A 21,960-nucleotide genomic window follows, 5' to 3' on the forward strand; every position below is an offset into this window, starting at 1 on the left:
ATGTGATAGGGAACATATATTGTAAGCTCCACTGGGGCAGGGACAGATGTGAGTGGCCAAATATTCTCTGTAAAGCGCTGCGGAATATGATACATCTTGGTGATACTTCATTTTTATGAAAACAATGTGAATACAAAGTATTCCAGCAAAGTATTGGTATGAAATTGAATGATAAATATGTCCCTTGGTGATCCTTTAACCAATAACTATCATAAATAGTTATTTAGAAATTCCATACTGCATCCAATAAAATACTACTTTTAAATCAGTGTAAAGGTCAGTCAATTACTGCTGCAAGTAAGCCTAGCATGACTAGTTCTTTGTCTGTTAGACAGTAAATTGTAGACTATACTCATAGTTAACTGCATGCATATTATTTTAACCTGCATCAGTTGCGGAATAGCTGGAAAAAAGATAGGCCAAGGTTTTCAGGGAAGACTTCTGGTAGAGCCCAATGACTGTTTCATTCAGTGGATCCTTATTCTTGTCAAGCCATCCAGTGATGTTGTAGTCTACTGTCCCAGCATAGTGGACCAGAGAGAAGTGGGCCTCGGCTTTGCCTTTGGCTGGTTTTGGTTTCTGGAAATTGTTGGACTTGCCAAGATGTTGGTCATACAGCTTGTTTTTGAATGAAGTGTCTGTTGCCTTGGGGAACATGCACTCCTCTTCCAGGATGGAGAAGATGCCCATTGGCTGTGTAGAACATAAAATATAGGCTTTATTAATAATACATTCATAACTTGGTCAAATGGAAACAATTTTAATAACATATCTGAGAAGCAATAACAACATTTACAAAGGACAAAATACCTTCTCAATAAGCTCAATGCAGGCAGCCAAGTCCATGCCAAAGTCAATGAACTCCCACTCGATTCCTTCCTTCTTATACTCCTCTTGTTCAAGCACAAACATATGGTGATTGAAGAACTGTTGCAGTTTCTCATTGGTAAAGTTAATACAAAGTTGCTCCAAGCTGTTGAACTGAAGAAACATATGACAGTTAGTTGATAACCAATGACCACCGGTAATCAACTAATACCATTTAACAAGGTGTGACAGACATTGACTGAAAGTAAGGCTGACACAAGCAGGGTTTCCATTGTGTGTTCATATGACTCTGGTTCATTGGATTAATGCAACATAATGATCACTTACATCAAATATTTCAAATCCAGCAATATCCAGGACACCAATGAAAAACTGTCTTGGCTGGTTTGTGTACAATTGTTCATTGATCCTTGTGACCATCCATAAGAACATCTTCTCATAAACTGCTTTTCCCAGGGCACCAACATTGTTGTTTACCTGGTTAGAGATTCAAAAGTTCCATTAACTCCCTTGTCATGATGTAAATACTATAATTTTCTTTCTAGTAGTGCAACATAAAAATATTAGAATTGGTTTTGTATAAATATGCACCGACATTAAAGAAGCATCCTGAGTATTTTTAGTAACAACATTTATTAAATTCATGTTGATGTTTTTTCTTTCTTTTGTTTTGGAAGAATTTATTTAGAGGTCAGCAGATACAAAAAGAAACAATACAACAATAAAAAATAACAATGAAATGCAGGATAAGGTGAAACTATATCCAGTAAAATTACCACTTTTTAATGATAGGAGGAAAGGGAACTAGCATCAACGTTATGGCAGATTGTACAGAAAAGCAGAAAGGAGAGAAGAGATATCGAGAGGACAGTGGGAAAGGAAATTTGTTTTTCTTTTACAGAACCCAACACTATAGCTAGCCACACACACACCAATCTGTTCCTACGGGTCAACTGCTGAAAGACAAGATTTGTGGTCAGTTTCTCCATACTTTAGAAGGTGAAATTGTCAACCAATATACTGTGGTTGTTTCTGTCTTGTTAGCTGATTAACACACACAGATGCAGTAATCAGCTAACAGGATATTTTACTCACTAAAGGTCCTCATACATCTGCTATGGATTGACGCAATATTGCGATGGGATCGGAAATGGCGATCCGCCGGTCAGAAATGCTGACCGGCGGCCATCAATGCTCCGTGATCCGTTGCAGGATCGGTGAAATTTTACATGTTAAATTTCACTGATGTGCCAATCATGATAATTTTTTGATCGTCATCAGCATATCGCAGCGATCCGTCTCTGATGTATGGGGGCCTTAAGTAAAAAATGTCACTATGTCTGATGTTGATTGGAATTGCAAAAATCTTAGATACAGACAGAGAGAGCACATATAGCAATAGGGTCATAAATTCAACACAATTAGGTATGAATTGCTTTGAAACTGTACCAGCAGCAGTTACGTATAATGAAAAGTTTAATAAGGATGGTATTAACCAATTTTAATGTTTCATTTTCATGTGAACAATCGATACGGAGAAAATAAAGAAGGTTTGGTGCTAATCACTGAGAGAGCTTATAGTGGTAAAAGGAACACTTACCTGCTGCACAGTCTGGCCTTTAGTGACATATTCATTTCCAACTTTGACTCTGGGGTAGCAAAGCGCTTTAAGAAGCTCAGAGGAGTTTAAATTCATCAGGTAGGCGATCTTATCAGCGACTGGAAGGAAAATAAACAACTTTGGGCCTGTTTCATCATGGATCGCAATTGCAACAGCGTACGCAGATCGGCCGATGGTGTGTACTGCGCATGTGTATGCACCGCAGTGTGCGTGCGCATGTCAGTATTGCGATCGCACTGCGATCACATACGCAGATACAAAGCCATCGCAGAGTGAGTGGCGGGACGTCAGTGTTTGGGGGTGGTGACAGGGGAGTGGTCAGAGAAACGTAGGCGTGCCTGTCCATTTGAACGCCGTTTCCTGGTCGTGCATAAATTAGCCACTGCGATGGCATACGCAGCTTGTGTACTCACTGCGTGCGACGAGACTTGCAATTTCTGAGACAAGTTAGAGCTGCTGCAATTGTGCGTGAGGGGCCAATGTTACTCGATGTTACCGATGTATACGCAGGACTGCAAGGTATTACAGATGTGAGAAAGCGGTAGTGGGCGTCTCTCAGCTGGCAGTGCTGTTGCAAACATTTGCATATTTTCGCAGCACAACTGCAATAGCGATCTGTGATGAATCAGGTCCTTTATCCACAGTGCAAGAATGATTTACTCAGACCTAATACACAACTTCGCTGAACAAATTACTGATATTTTCTGCTAGATGTTAAAGCCTACAACTAAGATAGACAGACAGACAGACACACACACACACTTCAAAAATGTATAGGATAATCTGCAAGCTTTTATCACATGGGAAAAATGTAAGTGTTTTAACTTCAGAAACATCAAATATATATGGGTAGACAGATATATTATATTCACTTATTCCCCTTACCCTGCCCCTATACTGACTTCAGTACATGTATTTATATTTAAAATAATGCAGTGGACCTCACAAAGAGGACCCCCTCTTCTCTCATACAGACTTTGCTAGATGTGTCCCCCCTGTCCCTCCTATGGGTGGTCCTTCCTCTGGGACATATCCATAGACATGCTAACATGGACATGGAGCTCAGAAAGAAGCAATAGGAAGAGAAAGCTGATGCATTGATTATAACTTGCGGCTTTTAAGATGCAAATAAGGGAAGGTACACATCAGAACGACGTGTATCCCAGCCAACCCGACGGCTGATGGAAGGATATATCACTTGGCCATATACACTGCATCATCCATTGTATGTCCGTTAGATATACCCTTCTATCCTGCATTCACCTGCATGTGGTCGTCAGTGAGGTCAGCCCATCTGACGTGCAGCACATGAAATGGGACAACATAGCTGATGACGCACGTGAACGCACAATTGAGATTACACACTGAGCGATATGGATGGTATATCGTTCCGATCCACATGGGAACGATATATCATCCAATATATCACCTGATGTGTACCCGGCCTAAGATACTAAAGGTGCGTACACACTGGGCGATCAGGAAAGACAGTACGATTATGACATCGTAATCGTACTGCCATTCCTGATCACCTGTAGTGTCTGCACTGAACGATCAGTCGTTCAGTGCAGGCACAGTCCATCATTCCTGAACATGCCAATCTGTCATTATCGGCAGATTGGCCTGCATGTTCAGGCGATGGACAATGTCATAAACGACCAGCGGGAGCGCGCATCGATGGTCGTTTCTGACATAAAAATGCACCATTTGTGCACGATTACTGAGCGATTGCACGATTATGATGTCGTAATCATGCAATCGCTCAGTAATATCGCCCAGTGTGTACGCACCATAAAGGCAAACTTGGGATTGTGTTCTTTGCAAAATCATAGAAAATTCGGTGCTCATGCTGAAAATAGTTACACATCCTTCACCCATGCAACTAATAATGACAAGCGGGGGCGTAGTTAGTGGATGAAGCAGGTATCCCTAAAAATATGTTATTGCACACTGTGGCTCCCCGGCTATTTTGTTTTATCTCAAATCCTAAGTCCATGCTGGGACTTGTAGTTCCACAACAGCTGGGGTGACGTATTATAGGTTACCTACTTCTGTTGTAGAGTAACCAACAGACAAATTAAAATTTTTAAGGTAAAAATACATCCATCCAAATGAAGTCAGGCATGCAACATTGAAAATGTAGTTTTCCCTCATTTTCTATTTTATGTGTACAGTAGTATTACTCCTCCCCTTCCATGGACAAGCTCTTCATATACTCCTCAGTCTATACGCATTCTGCTGGAATCTCCTAACCTTCTGTGCCGTCAGGCTCGGCCTGCTCCTCTCTTTGCTTCTGCTTGAACTTCATGTTACCATAGTGCATTACAGCACCTGTCAGCTTGTAAATGGAGACCTTTTCATCAGAGGAGAATCCCAGGATATCGATGGCACTCTATGGATTAAAATAACATAGCTCACAAACCTAGCCTTGTTCACTTAGAGTCTCTCTGTGGTGAGGTCAAAAGCTACATGCAAAGGGGTGGGAGAGGGTGAAAAAGCAAAAAAATTTAATGCACAATATATTTTGTACAAATGGTGAAAATATAATGTTTAATGCTGTACATTTAGGAAGTTCTTCTCTATCTTGCAATACCTTAGGATACACAGGGAAAAGGGAAGCGTGGAACAGTGATGCACTCAGCGATTTGTATGTGGTCCGCATAGGATAGGAAAAGTTCTGTGTAAAATAGTGTTGGTTGGATTCGAACACCGCAATTTGAGAACTTTAACCTATTCTATCAGTTTACATTTTTATTATGTTCCACTTTCAAACAACTCTGCAATGGGTAGCACGGCTATGGAGGAGATGTATGAAATCTTGGAGGTAGATAAAGTGGAGAGAGAAGTACCAACCAATCAGCTTCTAACTGTCATTTTTTAAATACAGCCTGTAAAATGGCAGTTAGAGATTGATTGATTGGTACATTATTTCTAACCAAGGATTGATACATCTTCCTCTACTGTATATGTCCATACATCGCATTATATAGTAAACTTCGAGATTAGGCTATTAGATGTTATTTGGATTCATTTTGCATTAAATGAGCAAATAGTTTTTGTTGTCTAACTGGGCAATGAAACTAATTTTGTTATGTCTCAATGTCTGTAGTTATTTGGGGAATTACAGTACTGGAAGTTTACATTTATTTTAACACATTTTGCAAGTATCTTGTCAATAAATAAAATAAAACTGTGTTTGAAGTTTAAACTTATGAACATTTCTGAAACTTTTTAGAGCGCATTGTAATACTGTAGCTTTTATTGTTACATTCTACCATAAAAATTTAATTTAATTAAAGATAAAGAAAACAACTTCATCATCAGTGATGGCATCACACTTATTTTAATTACCAACCAAATGCTACATTTTCTAATAACCAAAGTACAGAAATGCTACGAATATAATTTACAGACTCAGACTTACATCAGTAGCTATCAGTTCCTCAGTGTCATCGATGCTAGCCACTGAAATCTCCCCTTGGCTTACAAAGTGGAAGTCGTATGGGTTAGTGGTGATCAGAAGCATTTCTGGAATGACATTAATAATGGAAATAACTTTAGAATAACTTTAGAATTGGTACAAGTGATGCTGGGTTCCTGAGAAATGAAAACACTCTTTTTAATTTTTTAATTCAGGTTTATGAGTAAACACACAAAAACAAGTGGATTTAATGCAAGGTTATATTATTATTATTATTACTATTATTATTACTATTATTATTATCATTATTGTCTTTTATGTATATCATGAAACTAAATGCTGTACATAGAGATTAAACAACACACTTTTCCATTAACACAAGGGATAAAATAAGATAACAAATGACAAAATTATACAAATAAAAGCAAGGCGGGGGGTGCGGAGGAAATGAAGGGTGGGGTATAGGGAATAGAGATGGGGAACAAAGGCAAACTTGTAACAGTGATAATGCTAAGAGGAGGAAATAAAATGGAGAGATCAACAGGCCCCGCCTGTCAGGGCAGTCTAAAAGGTAGGGGTGTAACCAGAAGGGTAAACCGGAAGAGAGAGTAGGTGGGTTGTCATATTGACTGAGTAGGGAGTTATGAGGAGGGTTGATAGGCTTCTATAAAGAGGAGAGTCTTGAAGGTGTGTATACTGGTAGAGAGTATAATAGAGATAAGGAAGGGGCTGTACTGTAAAATATTAAAGAAGGAAAGCGGGATCAGTGATTTTTCATCTTTAATGGCTGTCAGCATCTTCAGAACAATAAAACACAATTACGGTAAGACCCCGTGTTCACAAGAAAATATAAAAATATATAAATTGAGTACAAATATTTTATAATTAGAGATGAACGGTTTGGTTTTAATTCTTGTTTTCGCCAAATTAGTGCAAGTTCAGATTAGTTCAGAATTATCTTATTGGCTATCCAAAACACATGAGAGCCAGTTAGCAAATATAATGCCTTATTTGGGATCCAATCATAAACAAATAAAACCAAACTGCTCATATCTGGCTTTGCACAGATCAAAACTCAAAAATCAATTAATTAATAAATAAAATTTATAATAAATTAATTAATAAATAAAAATTGGTGGTCCTACGAATAGAGAGAATACCTTTCTTAAATAAATAAATAATATTTTTTTCTTTAAATACCCTCTGCTATCACCATCTTGTGCTGGCAATAGCGAATGGAAGACTGCGACCGTCCATCTACTGCCACAGTCCTTGTTAAATAGACTTCTAACGGAGCTATCACTATATGGGGATATGATTTAAAAATGTAGGTTTCCTTCAACTGAGTTTTGATAAAGACTCATTGAAAATGTTCCATACCGATCAATTCTGGCTTCTTGTTGGACATGATCTGGTAGAAGATGTGATAACTCCTCTCAGCCTTCAATTGAAAAGTTACTCTGGATTTCTCAAGAAGATCTGACAAAACAAAATAAGTAATGGGCAACATGAACATTGTACTGAAATACATTTTATTTGAAAAACAATATCTCAGATGTATGTGGAATCGGATACAACAAAGATGCCTGCTAGTAGTAGGCATGTTTGAGAGATACTTTGTTTGCTATTCTTTGTCATCATTATGCCAATATTCTACCGTTTTATATGACCTATAGAAAGCTGCCGCCTATGGTTATATTTTAAATGTAATACAAATATTTACTGAACAGTGGGAAAATAAACCAAAAATATGTAATTATTAATGTTAAATAATAAAATTACTCTCCACATAACACTGTTTAGTATGTATATAGTTAATCTCAGCAAACTGTATGATACTGTATGGAAGCTCACACTTATATCACACAGAAATAAGATCTGTGCAGAATTAGCTAAGATTGCATTTATAAGGAATTACAGGGACAATTGAGATATATTTTACTTAAGTATGCTTTTCCCCTTAAATCAATGATAAACATCTATGTTAGCTTATATAAAAGGTAATTTGTAGCTCTCCATATTTTGTGGGATTACAATTTCCAATGTATGTACTGTAATTAATCTCTGATTGATGGTGGGGATTTATAGTTCCGCAACATTAGGTTGGCTATAAAATAATTTCTCCTTAATGTTGCTTACATGTTTCAATATCAGCAGAAGAAAGTTTTCCAGTGGTGCCAAAATGGATTCTAATGAATTTACCCTATAAAATAAAGAAGGAAAAAGATATCAGAATAAAGAAGTCGCCAGGTCTGAAATCCCCTTTGAGCAAAGTTACTAGTTGGCAAGTAGAAAAAAAAAACCACATTTGTTTCAATGCCATCTGTGGCCACGAGTTGAGGATACAAGGGCAAGCAATCTTCCATTGTTCATTTATTAAATACACTTAAATTTCAGGGGAAGTAGAGAAATGGTTTAAAGTAAATTTTATTCACTTTTTTTATTATTTCTTGCCCATGTACCTATTTTGCCCAGTGTAAAATAAAGGAGATGGGACTGTTGGAAAAAGAGCACATACATATTGGGTGTGTTAGAAACAATTTAGAGAATATCCGCTCACAATGCTTAGAAGAGTGTCAACACTAATTACAGCCCTTTGTATATGCCATTCATATTTGAAGAACACAAACTGTTGTTTTTTTGTCTTTCACTCTCTACAAAATATCAGCTACTTATGGTATTTATGAAAACAGAACTTACAAAACGGGATGAGTTGTCATTCCTCACAGTCTTGGCGTTACCAAAGGCTTCCAGCAGAGGATTGGCCTGGATAATCTGATCCTCCAGAGTGCCCTATAACAGAGCAATCGAATTACAGTAGATGGTCCTGTTATAAACAGTCATTGACCAATGGAGTTCACACCTTAACCATCATTGTGCTATTACAGCAGATGTTACTGTGCTAAAGACATGGAAAATTGTGATCACTGGAGACAACTAGTTGAATTGTTTTCCTCCTATTGCTATTTCCTATGCCAAAAAAAGCATTTTATGGAAAGGCAGTACAGTACAGTAAATTTGCTCTGTTCTATAAATATGAAATGTTTTTGGTGAGTTTAGTTATGTGTAAAGATGCAGTATATGGCAAATGCAGCTATACCTTGCTTTTGGTAGATTCGTCTTTCTTTTTGTCACCCGCAGCTGCAATTGTTGCAAAATACTGGATGACACGTTTCGTGTTCACAGTCTTCCCTGCTCCGGATTCTCCACTGGGGAGGAAAAATTAAATGTCATCTTAAGAGGTTAACTATGGCAAAACTGGTAATAAACCATAAATGGAATGACTCTGTTTTATGCATTTTCACAATAAGAATAGATTTTTTTTTTAGCTTGTTTTTTTATGCATTTATCTTTACCGTCCTGTTCTGGCTGTTCTGGATATATTGAGGAAGAACTATTGACAAAGGAGAGGACAACTAACCTGCAATATTTGAGTAAATGACTGGTAGAAATCACACAAACTAGATACTGTACTAATAGAGAGAGAATGAGGATTGAATGCTAAATTACAAAACTGTATCTATTTTTTTAAGAGGAAATTCTTAATCCATAACAGTTTTTGAAAATGCTTTCACCTGAGCAGTCTTAATATATAGCAAAAAATTGGCAAAGAGAATGGCTAAGATGTTTCACACCTGCCCAATAACTAAGATTGTCAGAAACGAGCCAAAAATGGACAATGTTTTGCATTCCTGCCAACTCTACATTTTTGGTTAGGGTTCTCCAACATTCCAGTTTTCCAAAGGTCTAATTTTTCCCTATGATTTATGAGATTTCATTGTTAGTTTGACTTTTTGTTCTGCTAATTAATTTCTTTCATAGACATCCCCTCAAAGACAAATATTAACCTGTGTTTACATATTTGAAAATGCATGTAAATTTCTTAGAGACTAGTATATTTGCCTATTAACATCTCCCTGACTCTCTCCACAATCTTAAAGAGTAATGTAAGTATATAGAAAAATCTTGCTGTCCAAGTTATCTTAGTATGCATCACTGACATCACCAGTCAAGCAAAAAGAGACTGTAAAATATCTCTAGAGATCTCTTAAATTCTCATTCTGTTGAAAAAAATTTTAATTTTTGAACACTTAACAATTTTTTTTATACAGTATGAATATTTTTTTAAATCTCCATGTATTGTCAATAAAATGTTAAGGTAGCAGTAGCAAAATAAGGAAATTAACTAGAATTATACATACGTGATCAAGATAGACTGGTTTTCACGATCTGAAATTTAAAAATAAGTATTTAGTAATTATTTTAATTATTTAGTAAGTATTTATCTTTTGCGCTTATAACACTACGGTATATTATAATGTGGTGTTAAAGTACGTGGAAACTGAACAAAAATAAAATATTTATCACAATCTTGTCTTCTTATCCTTTCAACCTGAACCTCCATTTCCACTATCTCAACCTTTCTGCTATTCCTCTTATTGTCACTTTGCCTCTGCGCTAATTGCCTCCTTACATTTCCACATCCAATACTTCTCCACTGCTGCTCCTCTCCTCTGGAACTTACTTTCTCCCCCTCAGGCTGTTTACCTGCTTGCTTGGATTTAGATATTTCTTGAAAACACAGCTGTTCAATAAAATACTCCCCAGCAGGGACGAATTATAGGCAGAGCGGCAGGGGCAGTCATCCAGGGGCCCCCGCACACACAGGGCCCCCACAACTAGAACAAAAAAAAACAGTGTGTGCACTCAGGTCCTCCTTGGCGGCTGCTCAGCTGCTTCCTAACAGCAGCCGCCGACGAGGACCGACATTGTAACACAGCAGTACATCTAGGAAGCTCCTCCGAAGAGCTTCACTGTACTGCACTGGTCCCGAGTAAGCAGCAGTCACAGTCTCGCGAGATCATGATGTCACATCTCACGAGACTTTGACTGCTCACTCAGGACCAGAGCCGGGGCTATAATTAATCGCTGTAAGCAACTCACAGAGCACTGCAGGGGAGACTCCGAGTCCTCAAAGATGAATCAGACGTCCAAGCTTATTCCCCGGGTGTGGTTGTGAGCTGAGCTACTGTAGATAGCTGACAAGCAGGTACCACACATTTCTACACATATAATAGGCACACATTACAGGTCACATTTATATCATTACAGGTCACATTTATATCATTACAGGTCACATTTATATCATTACAGGTCACATTTATATCATTACAGGTCACATTTATAGCATTACAGGTCACATTTATATCATTACAGGTCAAATCCAATCAAGGTTATACACATACATATATAAAATATATATATATATACACACACATACATATTTTATATATGTATGTGTGTGGATACATGTATTTATATGTATGTGTATGTATATATGTATTGATATGTAGATGCATATGTGTGTGTGTGTATATATATATCTATGTATCTATATGTATGTGTGTATATACATATATATATATATATATATATATATATACACATACAGATATACACACACACAATATAGAGAGAGATAGAGAGAGAGATTTCCACCTAACTAAAGATTCCACCTACTGTAACTAAAGATTATTCTGGGATACAGAGATATGTCTGTGTGATTTTAATTGTTTTTAGTTAACTTTAGAAATATTGGAAAATCACTTGTAACTTTTTTTATATTTGATAATGTAATTGATGGGGCCCCCACCAGTTTATTGCCCAGGGGCCCCCACAGACCTTAATCCGGCCCTGCTCCCCAGACTCTTAACTCACTCCCTCTGTTCTCCCTCCACATCTCTTCCCAGTTTACCTCCCAATTTTACCTCCATTCGCCTAGACTGTAAGCCCTTATGAGGAGGGTCCACCACCCTCTTGGATCTCACCCTAGACTATCCTTGTCTCCATTGCACTGTTTGTAACTAAGTTGCATAATTGTAATTATAATTAATATATGATTCTTTTTCCTCTGTACTGCCTGTTTGAGCCTTTTAATATTGCATTGTCTGTACAATGCTACAGACACTTGGCAGCCCCATCTAAACATAAATATATATATATATATATATATATATACAGTATATATATATATATATGTATATATATATATATATATATATATATATATATAGTCCAATATACTGCACTCACACCTTAAAAGTTATATGTTCAGGGTGCTCTCCAAACCCTTGGGTTCCAAAATATAAGAAATATCTGTGAATTTCTCAGATGAAGGCACTCACTTTGTCTTTCAAATCACAAGTTTATAGATGTCGAAATCATATGTATGTTCAACATACTATATCAGAATCGCTGCCTGGCACAATGAGGATATGGACGTGCCAGGCAGCGATTCTGATACAGTATGTTGAACATACATATGATTTCGACATCTATAAACTTGTGATTTGAAAGACACTAGTCTTGAAAAAGGTCATAAATTGGACCGAAACGTCGACACAACCAAATATGGTGTCTGACTTTAACGTCTAAAAGTTTTTTGAAGAAAAATGTCTCAATAAAATCAATAATTTTTAAGTGAGTGCCTTCATCTGAGAAATTCACAGATATTTCTTATATATATATATATATATATATATAATTGTTTGTATGTTTGTTCGCGATAACTCAAGAGATACTAAACCAATTTTGATTGGGGTTTCACTGAAATGTTCCTTGATATCCTCCAAGTAACATAGGCTACACACACACATACACACACCAATCCTTTCTTCTCATCAGGAAACGGTAACTTACTGGGCTTCTTCCATCAGCTCTTTATGTAATCTGGGGGATGGATCTTATTACTGACAGGCTCTGGAGGACCCCAGTGCAGGAGAGGACTGAAGGAGAGGGAAGGGGTGGCCATTACACTGTCTGCACGGTTCTAAGCAGGCAGACTGACTGATCTCACTGACAACCAGGTGAGAGAGTCCCCATCCACATAATACTCTAATCGTCGATTTAGTATCATTGAATAAAATTAATAATCACTCTGCATCATTGAATAAAATTAATAATCACTCTACATCATTGAATAAAATTAATAATCACTCGGCAACGACGGGTAGGCACTGTTAGTAAAATAAAATAACAATTGCAGTTGATCTCATCTTTAGTTAATCTTTAGTAGGTATATTTATATGTTCATTCACGCATTTGGCATATACATTTCACTGTACAGATGTCATTATGGTCCTATTGACTCACCAGTCAGCATGAACTGATAGGCGTTATCAGAGATGGAGAAGATGTGTGGTGGGGCCTCCTGACGCTTCTTCCCTCTGTACCCAGCCACCACCTCGGGGTTGTACACCGGCAGCCACTTATAGGGGTTCACAGTGACACAGAACAGGCCTGAATATGTCTGTGCCGGAAATATAATGAAACCAGATTTAAGATGCCAATAAATCACGCTGATAGTTAAATTAATGGATGATAAAAAATGCCTATTATAGATGGAATTTAGGCAAATGCAACCTCTTTTTACATGACAGCTATTTAATTTGAACACATACATAATTAAGCCACACTTGTGAAATCGTATCCTGACACTATTGGATAAAATAAGGACACTGCAAGTGTCAGATTATGGATCTCAAACATAAGATGTCTTGAATGAATGTTAAGGTCATGTAACACTGGGGAGATGCCTAACCATTAGCTAGCTAATGTGTGCTTATAACACTTAGGGGGAGATGTATCAAGTCTTGTAAAGAGTGGAGAAGTGGAAAAGTGGAGAAATAGCCCATAGCAACCATCAGCTTCTACCTATTTTATAGAATGTGCTTTAGAAATGTTATCTCAAAGCTGATTGGTTGCTAAGGGCAACTTCTCCACTCTTTGATAGACCTGATACATCTCCCCCTCAATTCTCCACCTGCTGACAGATAGGAAGCAAGTGTTTCCTCTACATGGTCTTGAAGATAGTGGAAGGTGAAACTTAGAGAAGAATCTCTTGTTATATGCTAGCTTCCTCCATCAACTTCTGCTAATGCTTCTTTGTCAAGAGTACATAAAGTTAATACGAAGATCCCGTCACCTTCATTCAGCTTAAATTTACTTCTACAAAAGTTGCAGTTATCAAGCTCTAAATTAAAGTATTTGATGGATTGACCCCTGTGAGGAAATGTGTTACCATTCTGTATTGGAAATAAATACCACTTGTGTGTGTTATGAATTATTATATTAGTGTGCTTCCTCACTTTCTTTTGGTGCATGCCTACTGCTGATTTTGCTAAAACCACTACTTTATTTTTTTAGCTTCTTTTGACTTTCTTGGGATATGATCCAAAACTGCACGATGGGTACAGTTGTACATAAAGTAAATAACACAAAAGTGTTGCGTTATATAATACAAGCACTGCAAATAACTCTGTCTGATAATCTAAATTACATACTTGAATATCACAGAAGGAAGACAGACAGCTAAAGCAAAGTGTTTGATAAAAGTAGCAGGGGGAGTGCATAAGCCAAGAAATTTAAGTTAACTGAAAGTGGAAAACCCCTTTATCTAATACAGGTTCTTTTTCATATCACCTTCATTTTTCCTTTGCCCTTTCCAAACAGTCAACTTACATAGATCATCCAGGCTGCATAACGCTCTTTGAGGTTATACAGGACAGCTGGCTCATTCAGGTGAGTCATCATCGCCATGTCTTCAATTTTATCATATTTAGGTGGATTCATGGGGAAGATTTGGTCATCCTTCACTGTTAAGGTCTGCAGAGAAGGTTTTACAAGTACATTGTTAATTAGAAAGTATTGTAAATATTTTTTATACCAGAGTAGAGAACAAAATAATATTTACACAGTCTAGACTATACATTTAGTGGTAACATATATTTACACTGATATCTAGAACAAATAAAAGCTTCTATAAATAACTTTTGAATCGTCATGAAAACTAGTAATTTTATATTGCTGATATCACAGATGTGTCTACATACATATTACTTCCTTGCACGTTTAGCAGCCCTTCTAGGCGTGATTCGGTAGCACAGAGTTGTGACACTGTAACGTAGCATTTCGCATGCAGAAACTCCCGGAGTCGCATACAGAATATAGACATGCCGCATAACTGTCACAAACTCTCGGACGGATTGTGGATGCATCCCGTATTTAGGGAATTGGCTAGACCTATGCCTGAGGTGCGGAATCTAATGTGCCGGCGGTATTCACCAGGGACCCTCGCAAGAAGATTTGAACTTGGCTGCGTCCGACACACAGGTCGTGGCCTTCAGGTTAGGTTCCCCTATACAGGTGCTGGTGAGTACGGGATGTCGTGCAGAAGAATAACGTAGTAGACAGGCTGGGTCAAAACCAAACAGACGAAACAGTACCAGGGAGCAGACGTAGACGGGCCACAGGGAGTAGCCGAGGTCAGAACCAGATATCAGGAGCAGTACAAGGGATCAGGCAAAATCGGAGTCACCAACAAGCCATGGTCAAGATCAGGATAACCAGGGGCGACGAGAGGGGGGGGGAGCGGGTACAGATTACCCGGGCCCGGGTTCCTGAGGGGCCCGGTGGGGGCCCGGGTCCGGCGCCAATCCCCCTCCCTCACAGCAGCCCAGCACAGAGCGTGTGCCACAGCAGTCTCCTAAGCCTGTGGGGGGAGCGATCACACTGATCATGCCCCCCCTGGCTTTGCGCCAGGCCGAGGGGGCTCAGAGCGCCCCCCCTCCCCAGGCTCTCAGCGGGCCTGAGGATAACAGGTGAGTACTTGGAACGCTGGAGTATGGTATGGAGCCTATACTCTGGCACAGGAGTGTTCCCAGCAACTTCCTTTTAAAGGCAGGGCTAGCATAGATGCCTCCAGTGATGTCATCACAAGTAGTGCACTGGCCCTTTAAATCTTCTGCAGAATGGCGCGTGCCGCAACAGCAGGAGCTGGAAGCAGCCAGCGCTGGGATCTCCCTGCTGCCGTCCGCTGAGGGAAGGGACAGAGAGCCGGAGGAGGCTCTGTCGGCAGCGGCGCCGGGTTCTCCGCGCCCGCTGCCTTCCGGAAAACCAGTACTGCCGGACCCGGTAAGAGATGACCGGGGTCTGGCACACTGTGACAATAACATTTTAATCAGCAGAAGCAGCTTGAGCATCCTATTCTCATCGTTTTGCGAATAAAACGCATTTGATGGTAAAATGTAGAAACCTATGGGGGCTGCGGCTGCCTGCGGGAATGGAGGGATCGCAGCAGGTATCTGAGATATATGCTGCAGTCCCTCCTTCATGCATGGGGGTGATACTAAATATTTGCGGTTACCCCCATAAAATGAGTGTCTTCGGGGAATAAGCAGCAAATATTTAATGATAAATGGGCCCCTACACAAGAAAAAGGATGGACTATGCAAACATGGTGGTGTTCCCATCATGTGCAAACAGCAGCAAACCTTTTACATGGGGTTATTTTGATTCAATAAGCCAAATATTTAATGGCAAAACTGTTTATTGTGTACACGCCTTGTGAATGACTCACAGATTTCAACATAAAATGAGTATTGATACAGTTTAAAATACACTTTTTGACAGTCATCTTACATTCTTACCAGTGCCTCAAGTGTTCCATAATCTGTATAAAAGCATAACCTGCCTGAGGCTCTATTCCACTGGGGATATTTAAGTCGAATGATTACAGTAGGGGGAACACTATCCTATATGAACTTCATTTTTCTTTTTACATCATGCCTATGCTCATTATTTTAAAAACAATTGTGATAATGGTTTTTATTGTTGATTCCAGACAATAAAATAGGTCTAACTCTCATAAATTCATTGATATTCACGTTATATTGTCATAGATTTGTTAGAGTGAGAAAAACACATGCAATGTCTTCATTATCTCTAATGTTGGGAATACACTATACAATTATCTGTCAGATATCTGGCAACCTGGTAATGTATAGGAGCAAATGAGATTCGACCATATGGTCCCAAACACATGAAAATGGACAAAAACGATTGTTCAAATAGGTTAAATATGTTTGATTTAACTAATTTGTCTGAACAACCATTTTTGTCTGTTTTCCAGTGTTCATGAGCAAATGTTCAATTATCATTTGATCTCATACATTACCAGATTTTCATACCAAACAGTCAGATTGGACAGATGTCAGACAGATAATTGTATAGTGTATGCCCAGCATTAGTAAATGTTCTGTTTATCAAGAAAAACACCTCATTGGGGACATTTCCAACTATAGATCAAAGGAATTAAAACTCCAAGTTCCAAAATGTCATCTCGCTGGAATCTGGATAACATTTAATACTTGTAAATTAATCTGATTACAGTTTGAGAACTTCCTCCTGTATCTGAAATATGTTGAGACGTACTTACCTGCCCACCCTCCGTCTTTACAGTTGCCTTCCCTCCTTCCTTGCTTTGAAGTGTACCCTTCACATAAGCTTCCTTAGCTTCTACCACGAACATAGATGTCTTTGCATCAAATGGTTTGTTTTGGGCTTCAATTCGCTCCTTCTCATTTTTCCGGAGATATTGGGCAGCCACCCCAAAAATCGACATCTCCTGGTCCGAACTCATGGTTGCGGTTTACAAGATGGAGTTTTGTGATGAAAGAAGATGCTCTGCCAGGTTTAAGAAGAAAGAGGAAAAAATAACATCAATCTTCTCTGCTGGTCTTCTATATGTCCCAGTTCTGACTTGGACAGGGATAGAACAACATGGAGTCTTATCACACTTTGACAGCATTGCAGAGCGTTTAAGGAGAGGAGTGAGATGGTGTGATCTGTCCACCCATGTGATTATATTAGTGAGGACAGAGATATATATGAACACGAATAATGCCACAGTGTCAGAAGGAATATGGAGACTGATAACATAATGGAAAGCAAAGGGTCCACCAACAGTGCAGAGTAGTGATGGGAGGCTCCTGTCACACTGACACAGGAAGATTGCAGTGTCTGATGAAGTTCTGACTGAAACATGCTTCATACATCCAACTTGTCATTTGTGCAGGATAAACTCATGTAATGTGAGAAACATGCATCTCAGAATGCCTTCTACTTATATTCCTTACTTATTTAAATATCAAATATGTGCATTTTATTGTAGGGGAAACATTGTATATAAGTTAGTGTTTTCTTTTTTTTGTTAATCTTACTCAGGGATTCACTCATAAAGTCAATATAGACATCAGGGACACTATAATCAGATCTTAATGTTTCATTGTCATGTGTCTTTTGATTTTGCTATATCTGATAAATGGCTTATAACAGACAGTAAATTCATAGAACTAATCAATAAATAGAAAAAAAGAAGAATTGATCTTTGTGTCACTGTTACAACCGTGACAGGAGATGACATTACTGGGGGTGGGTACCGTCAGGATGTCAGCAGTTGGGATTCTGGACCCAGGATTCTGACTACATTCCCATTACTGTACCAAGATTCAACCTTATGTAGAAGTCCTGCATTCTATGTTATACACATAATTCTATCTTCGTATGACAGTAGAAGATTACGTGTGAATTTAACATGTACTTTATTAATGATATGATTTATTTTCACTATTAAACTGTTTAGTAAATATGTGGACACATTTTAGAAAGCTGATCTAATTGTTTCTTTTCAGATTACATAATTTATCCAGTTTAATGGTCTGCCTTGCTCGTGCGTTCATGCAACTTTTACCAATACGCTGCATTCTCCTTTTAGCTACTATCTGCTCATTTGCACAATGTCTTTATATCATCAGGCAGAATTGGGACAATAAAATTAAACACCTCTACCTAAAATAAGGGCATAGTAGAAATTGGGAAAAGTAATCTAGAAAGTAATGTAGAAAGAAAAAGGTAATCCAATCCAAAAGTTACCAGAAGCTAATACATCACATAAATAAAGTCATCTCAGAGTGGAGAATACTTTTAAGTATATTCCTCGGATTGCCCATGAAGGAGCTGAATTATCCCCTGGCCTCTCCCAGCTTGGAATGCTGTCATGTGTCAGCTGTTGATCGCTGATCCCCATCCTCTAGTACTAGTAGCATTCTATCCATCTATTTTTAATAACAAAGCTTCTTCAGAAACACAATTCCATGATCTTTATAGAAGAATGGAATTTCTAGTCAAGCACACTGGAATACATGTTATGTTCTACACTCTCTTCTGAAAAATCCATTTTTTGCTCTGCAAACAGACAGAGAACACACAAGATTCTATACTCTCTATTGAGAATTCCATGCTCTAGCTCTGCAAATATACTGTCAGACAGATAAAATTATATTATGCTTTTTACAAACAAGTTGATTTTCTTATTAAATGCTCCTGACAAAGAAGCCAGTTTGTTTGCAATATATACAAATCTGGTCAATAGGTAAATTAAATGTTTCTATGCTTTTAAATGTGCTGATATTTGCTGTTTTCATGAAGTTAACATATCATAAACAAAACTATTCTAAAGGTGCATACAGACTAGACGATATCTTGAGGGTATGCAATCGGGAAGCTGGCGGACCTAATCCCGACCGCTGGCTTCCCGACTGTCATATCCCGGCAAGGGTCTAAAGACAGGTGTCGATATGCCGACGCCCGGCATCCCGATCGAAGGGACGCTGGGCGCCAAGCACGGATAGCCGCGGGGGGGAGGGTTAGGTTTAGGGTTCCCGCGGGGGACTTAGGGCTAGGCACCCCCCCCCCCGGGAAGTTAGGTTTAGGCTAGGGGAAGGGGGGGTAGGGTTAGGCATCCCCGGGGGGGAGGTTAGGGTTAGGCACCCCCCCGGGGGACTTAGGTTTAGGTACTTAGAGGGGGAGATTAGGGTTAGGTATTGGAGGGGGGAGGTTAGGCACCCCTAAGGGAGGGTTAGGGTTAGGGGGTAGAAAAGGTTAGCTAATACTTACCTGAGGACGATCGGGATTTCCACTGCTGCTGGGATGCTGGTGTCAGGATTCGAAACGCCGGACATGCGTCCAGCGGTAAATCACACCGATTCCATCTTGAGCAATTTGGCTGATTCCCGACGCATCAGAATGACATCGTTCAAATTGTCCAGTGTGTACTCACTATCATGATGCCGATGTGCGCTCCCGTGGGTCATCCTCAGATCTTTTGTATATGCAGAAAGAGCTGAGGATTTTGCTAGCGATGCCATGCTGCTAAATGCAGCATGGCCCCCGCTACCACCCCGCCGTCGCTCCGTCGCTGCCGAAATTGGCAGGTTATGTTGAATTAATCATTTTTGAGCTGCAGATTGTATAAACTTGTAACATCCCAAACCTCAATCTTTCCCATTTGCAGAGCAACCACTTTACCATTTAAAGTAATACTTTGTGGATTTATTAACTCTCAAGAGATCTGCAGGTCATTTTTCTTGTGGTACCCCTTAGAAATGTACAGATAAAACAATAGTTATCCCAAAATATTCTATTATTCAGTATCATGAGACATAGTAAGGCTGAAAAATCAGTTTGGGATAACTAGTGTTTTTACTGTATACTAACCTATTAGGGCGAAACCAGGAATAGCCATAAAGCTGATTTTATTTCTTAAACCCTAACACCCTTATCTTCTGCAGTTCTTACAGGAACTGTATTGCTACATTGAATTCCTTTTATCATCTCCATCCCAACTTAAACCAGGAACAGTCTCCAGGAGAACCAGGTGTCTCTTACCTGTGGTGGTTCCAGTTACGCAGACAGCTGGCCAGTCCTGTAAAAATTTGTATATTTTAGTAACAATCTTAGACTATTTACTTTCAGATCTTGAATTCAATAGAAATGATATGGATCCCAGTGCTGAATCCTGATACATACCTGAGTATCAGACCAGGAAGGACACAGACCAGAGGCATCAGCTACTGATACTTTTATAATTGAGGTGGTCCATCATGTCACAGAAGAATACACCCTTATTCTTAATAAGGGCAAAACAATTTTGGCAATCTTGCCCTGTAGCATCACCCTATGTGTATTATATGGAGCTGGATATAATTAGATTTCATTTTTTTAATCTCCCTATCTGAAGTTATCCCCTAAAAATAATTTCACAAGGTGAACCTCAAGGGACACTACGATTGTGCCCTTTACACATCCCAGACAATCTTACTGTTGCCCAGAAACCATAGTACGCATACCAGGGACACAAGATACTCTGTCATTATGCAAAGCAGAAGGCACTGTCTCTTCTTCTGCTATGAAACACTGGAGGAGATCTTTTTGTACATGAAGGGTCCAAACAATCTCTCTTTATGGACAAATCCATAAAGAATAATACACTTTCTCTATGGAAATCTTTATTTTACACTGCAGAAAGCCCTTTAAGGTACAGTTCAATAGCTTTAAGCCTGGGGTAACCTGTCTGTAACTGATAACCCACTAACATCTCTTCCTAATTATTGATTTAATGCATTTTATTGTGTACTTGAGGTGTTAGACTGTGAAGGAAACGGGATCATGACCTTACAAACTTATTGATAGCTTGCGGTAAACAAATCTTTTGAGAGATCCTCACATTACACTAAGCGGCTGCTTGCAGGGAGAGCTGGAGGGCTGGGAAGTCCATTAGCACCCAATTAATAACACTGTGCTTTCTAAGTAAAAGCCCATATGTGTTTTCAATACCGTTCCTCGAAGTCTAATTGAACACAAATTATTTGTGCAGATGGCAGATGGAATACTAATATCACAGATTTCTTAAAGAGGGTAACTCCAGCTGATTATTCTATTAAATAACTGGTGCAATAAAACTATGATATGTTTAGTTCTGCTGCTAAAGCTGCAATAACCTTAAAAACAAAGCTTTCACGAAAACTGGGCTATAATAACATCAATAGGATTCTTATTTTTATTATTATTACTATTAATTCTAGATTGTAAAAAGAAATTAATGACATTTATATGTACTTTTAGGTATTTGGGAATTTAAATTTCTGTTGTAATAGATTTAGAAGAACAAACAGTAAAAATTTATTTAATTTGCCTCACTATGAGTGTTACATGTTGCCCCCTCTAAGATACACAAGCTATAATTGGTAACCTTACATTCTTATTGTAAAGTCCCTTCACTTAGAAGGGCTGCACTGAGAATCTGCTGTTCAGCGTAACCTTGTACAACAGGTTTTCCCTACACATTCAGCTTTTAAAACTATGATTTCCAGATCAATTTCCATAGAGAGGATAGTTTACCCTTTATTCCCTG

The 21,960-nt window shown here is 38.6% G+C and overlaps 1 protein-coding gene across 1 annotated transcript in view; it reads right to left on the bottom strand.

The window, feature by feature from the left end:
• LOC148511906 (myosin-4) overlaps nt 1-20,475 on the bottom strand; it is a 43,584-nt gene extending 23,109 nt beyond the window's left edge. Inside the window, exons 1-15 of the mRNA XM_088482674.1 lie at nt 20,436-20,475; nt 17,146-17,393; nt 14,391-14,534; nt 13,023-13,179; nt 10,073-10,100; nt 8,971-9,079; nt 8,571-8,663; nt 8,010-8,073; nt 7,251-7,349; nt 5,874-5,977; nt 4,703-4,841; nt 2,429-2,547; nt 1,156-1,305; nt 811-981; nt 384-693 (exon numbers count right to left, since the gene is read on the bottom strand). Of these exons, the coding sequence (XP_088338800.1) occupies nt 384-693; nt 811-981; nt 1,156-1,305; nt 2,429-2,547; nt 4,703-4,841; nt 5,874-5,977; nt 7,251-7,349; nt 8,010-8,073; nt 8,571-8,663; nt 8,971-9,079; nt 10,073-10,100; nt 13,023-13,179; nt 14,391-14,534; nt 17,146-17,349 (1,891 nt within the window). The 5' untranslated portion in view covers nt 17,350-17,393; nt 20,436-20,475. The remainder of the gene's footprint in view (nt 1-383; nt 694-810; nt 982-1,155; nt 1,306-2,428; nt 2,548-4,702; nt 4,842-5,873; nt 5,978-7,250; nt 7,350-8,009; nt 8,074-8,570; nt 8,664-8,970; nt 9,080-10,072; nt 10,101-13,022; nt 13,180-14,390; nt 14,535-17,145; nt 17,394-20,435) is intronic.
• Nucleotides 20,476-21,960: the final 1,485 nt, after the last annotated feature.

The sequence above is a fragment of the Taudactylus pleione genome, unplaced genomic scaffold (assembly GCF_031769625.1).
Source record: "Taudactylus pleione unplaced genomic scaffold, aTauple2 ptg000290l, whole genome shotgun sequence".
Taxonomy (NCBI): Eukaryota; Metazoa; Chordata; class Amphibia; order Anura; family Myobatrachidae; genus Taudactylus; species Taudactylus pleione.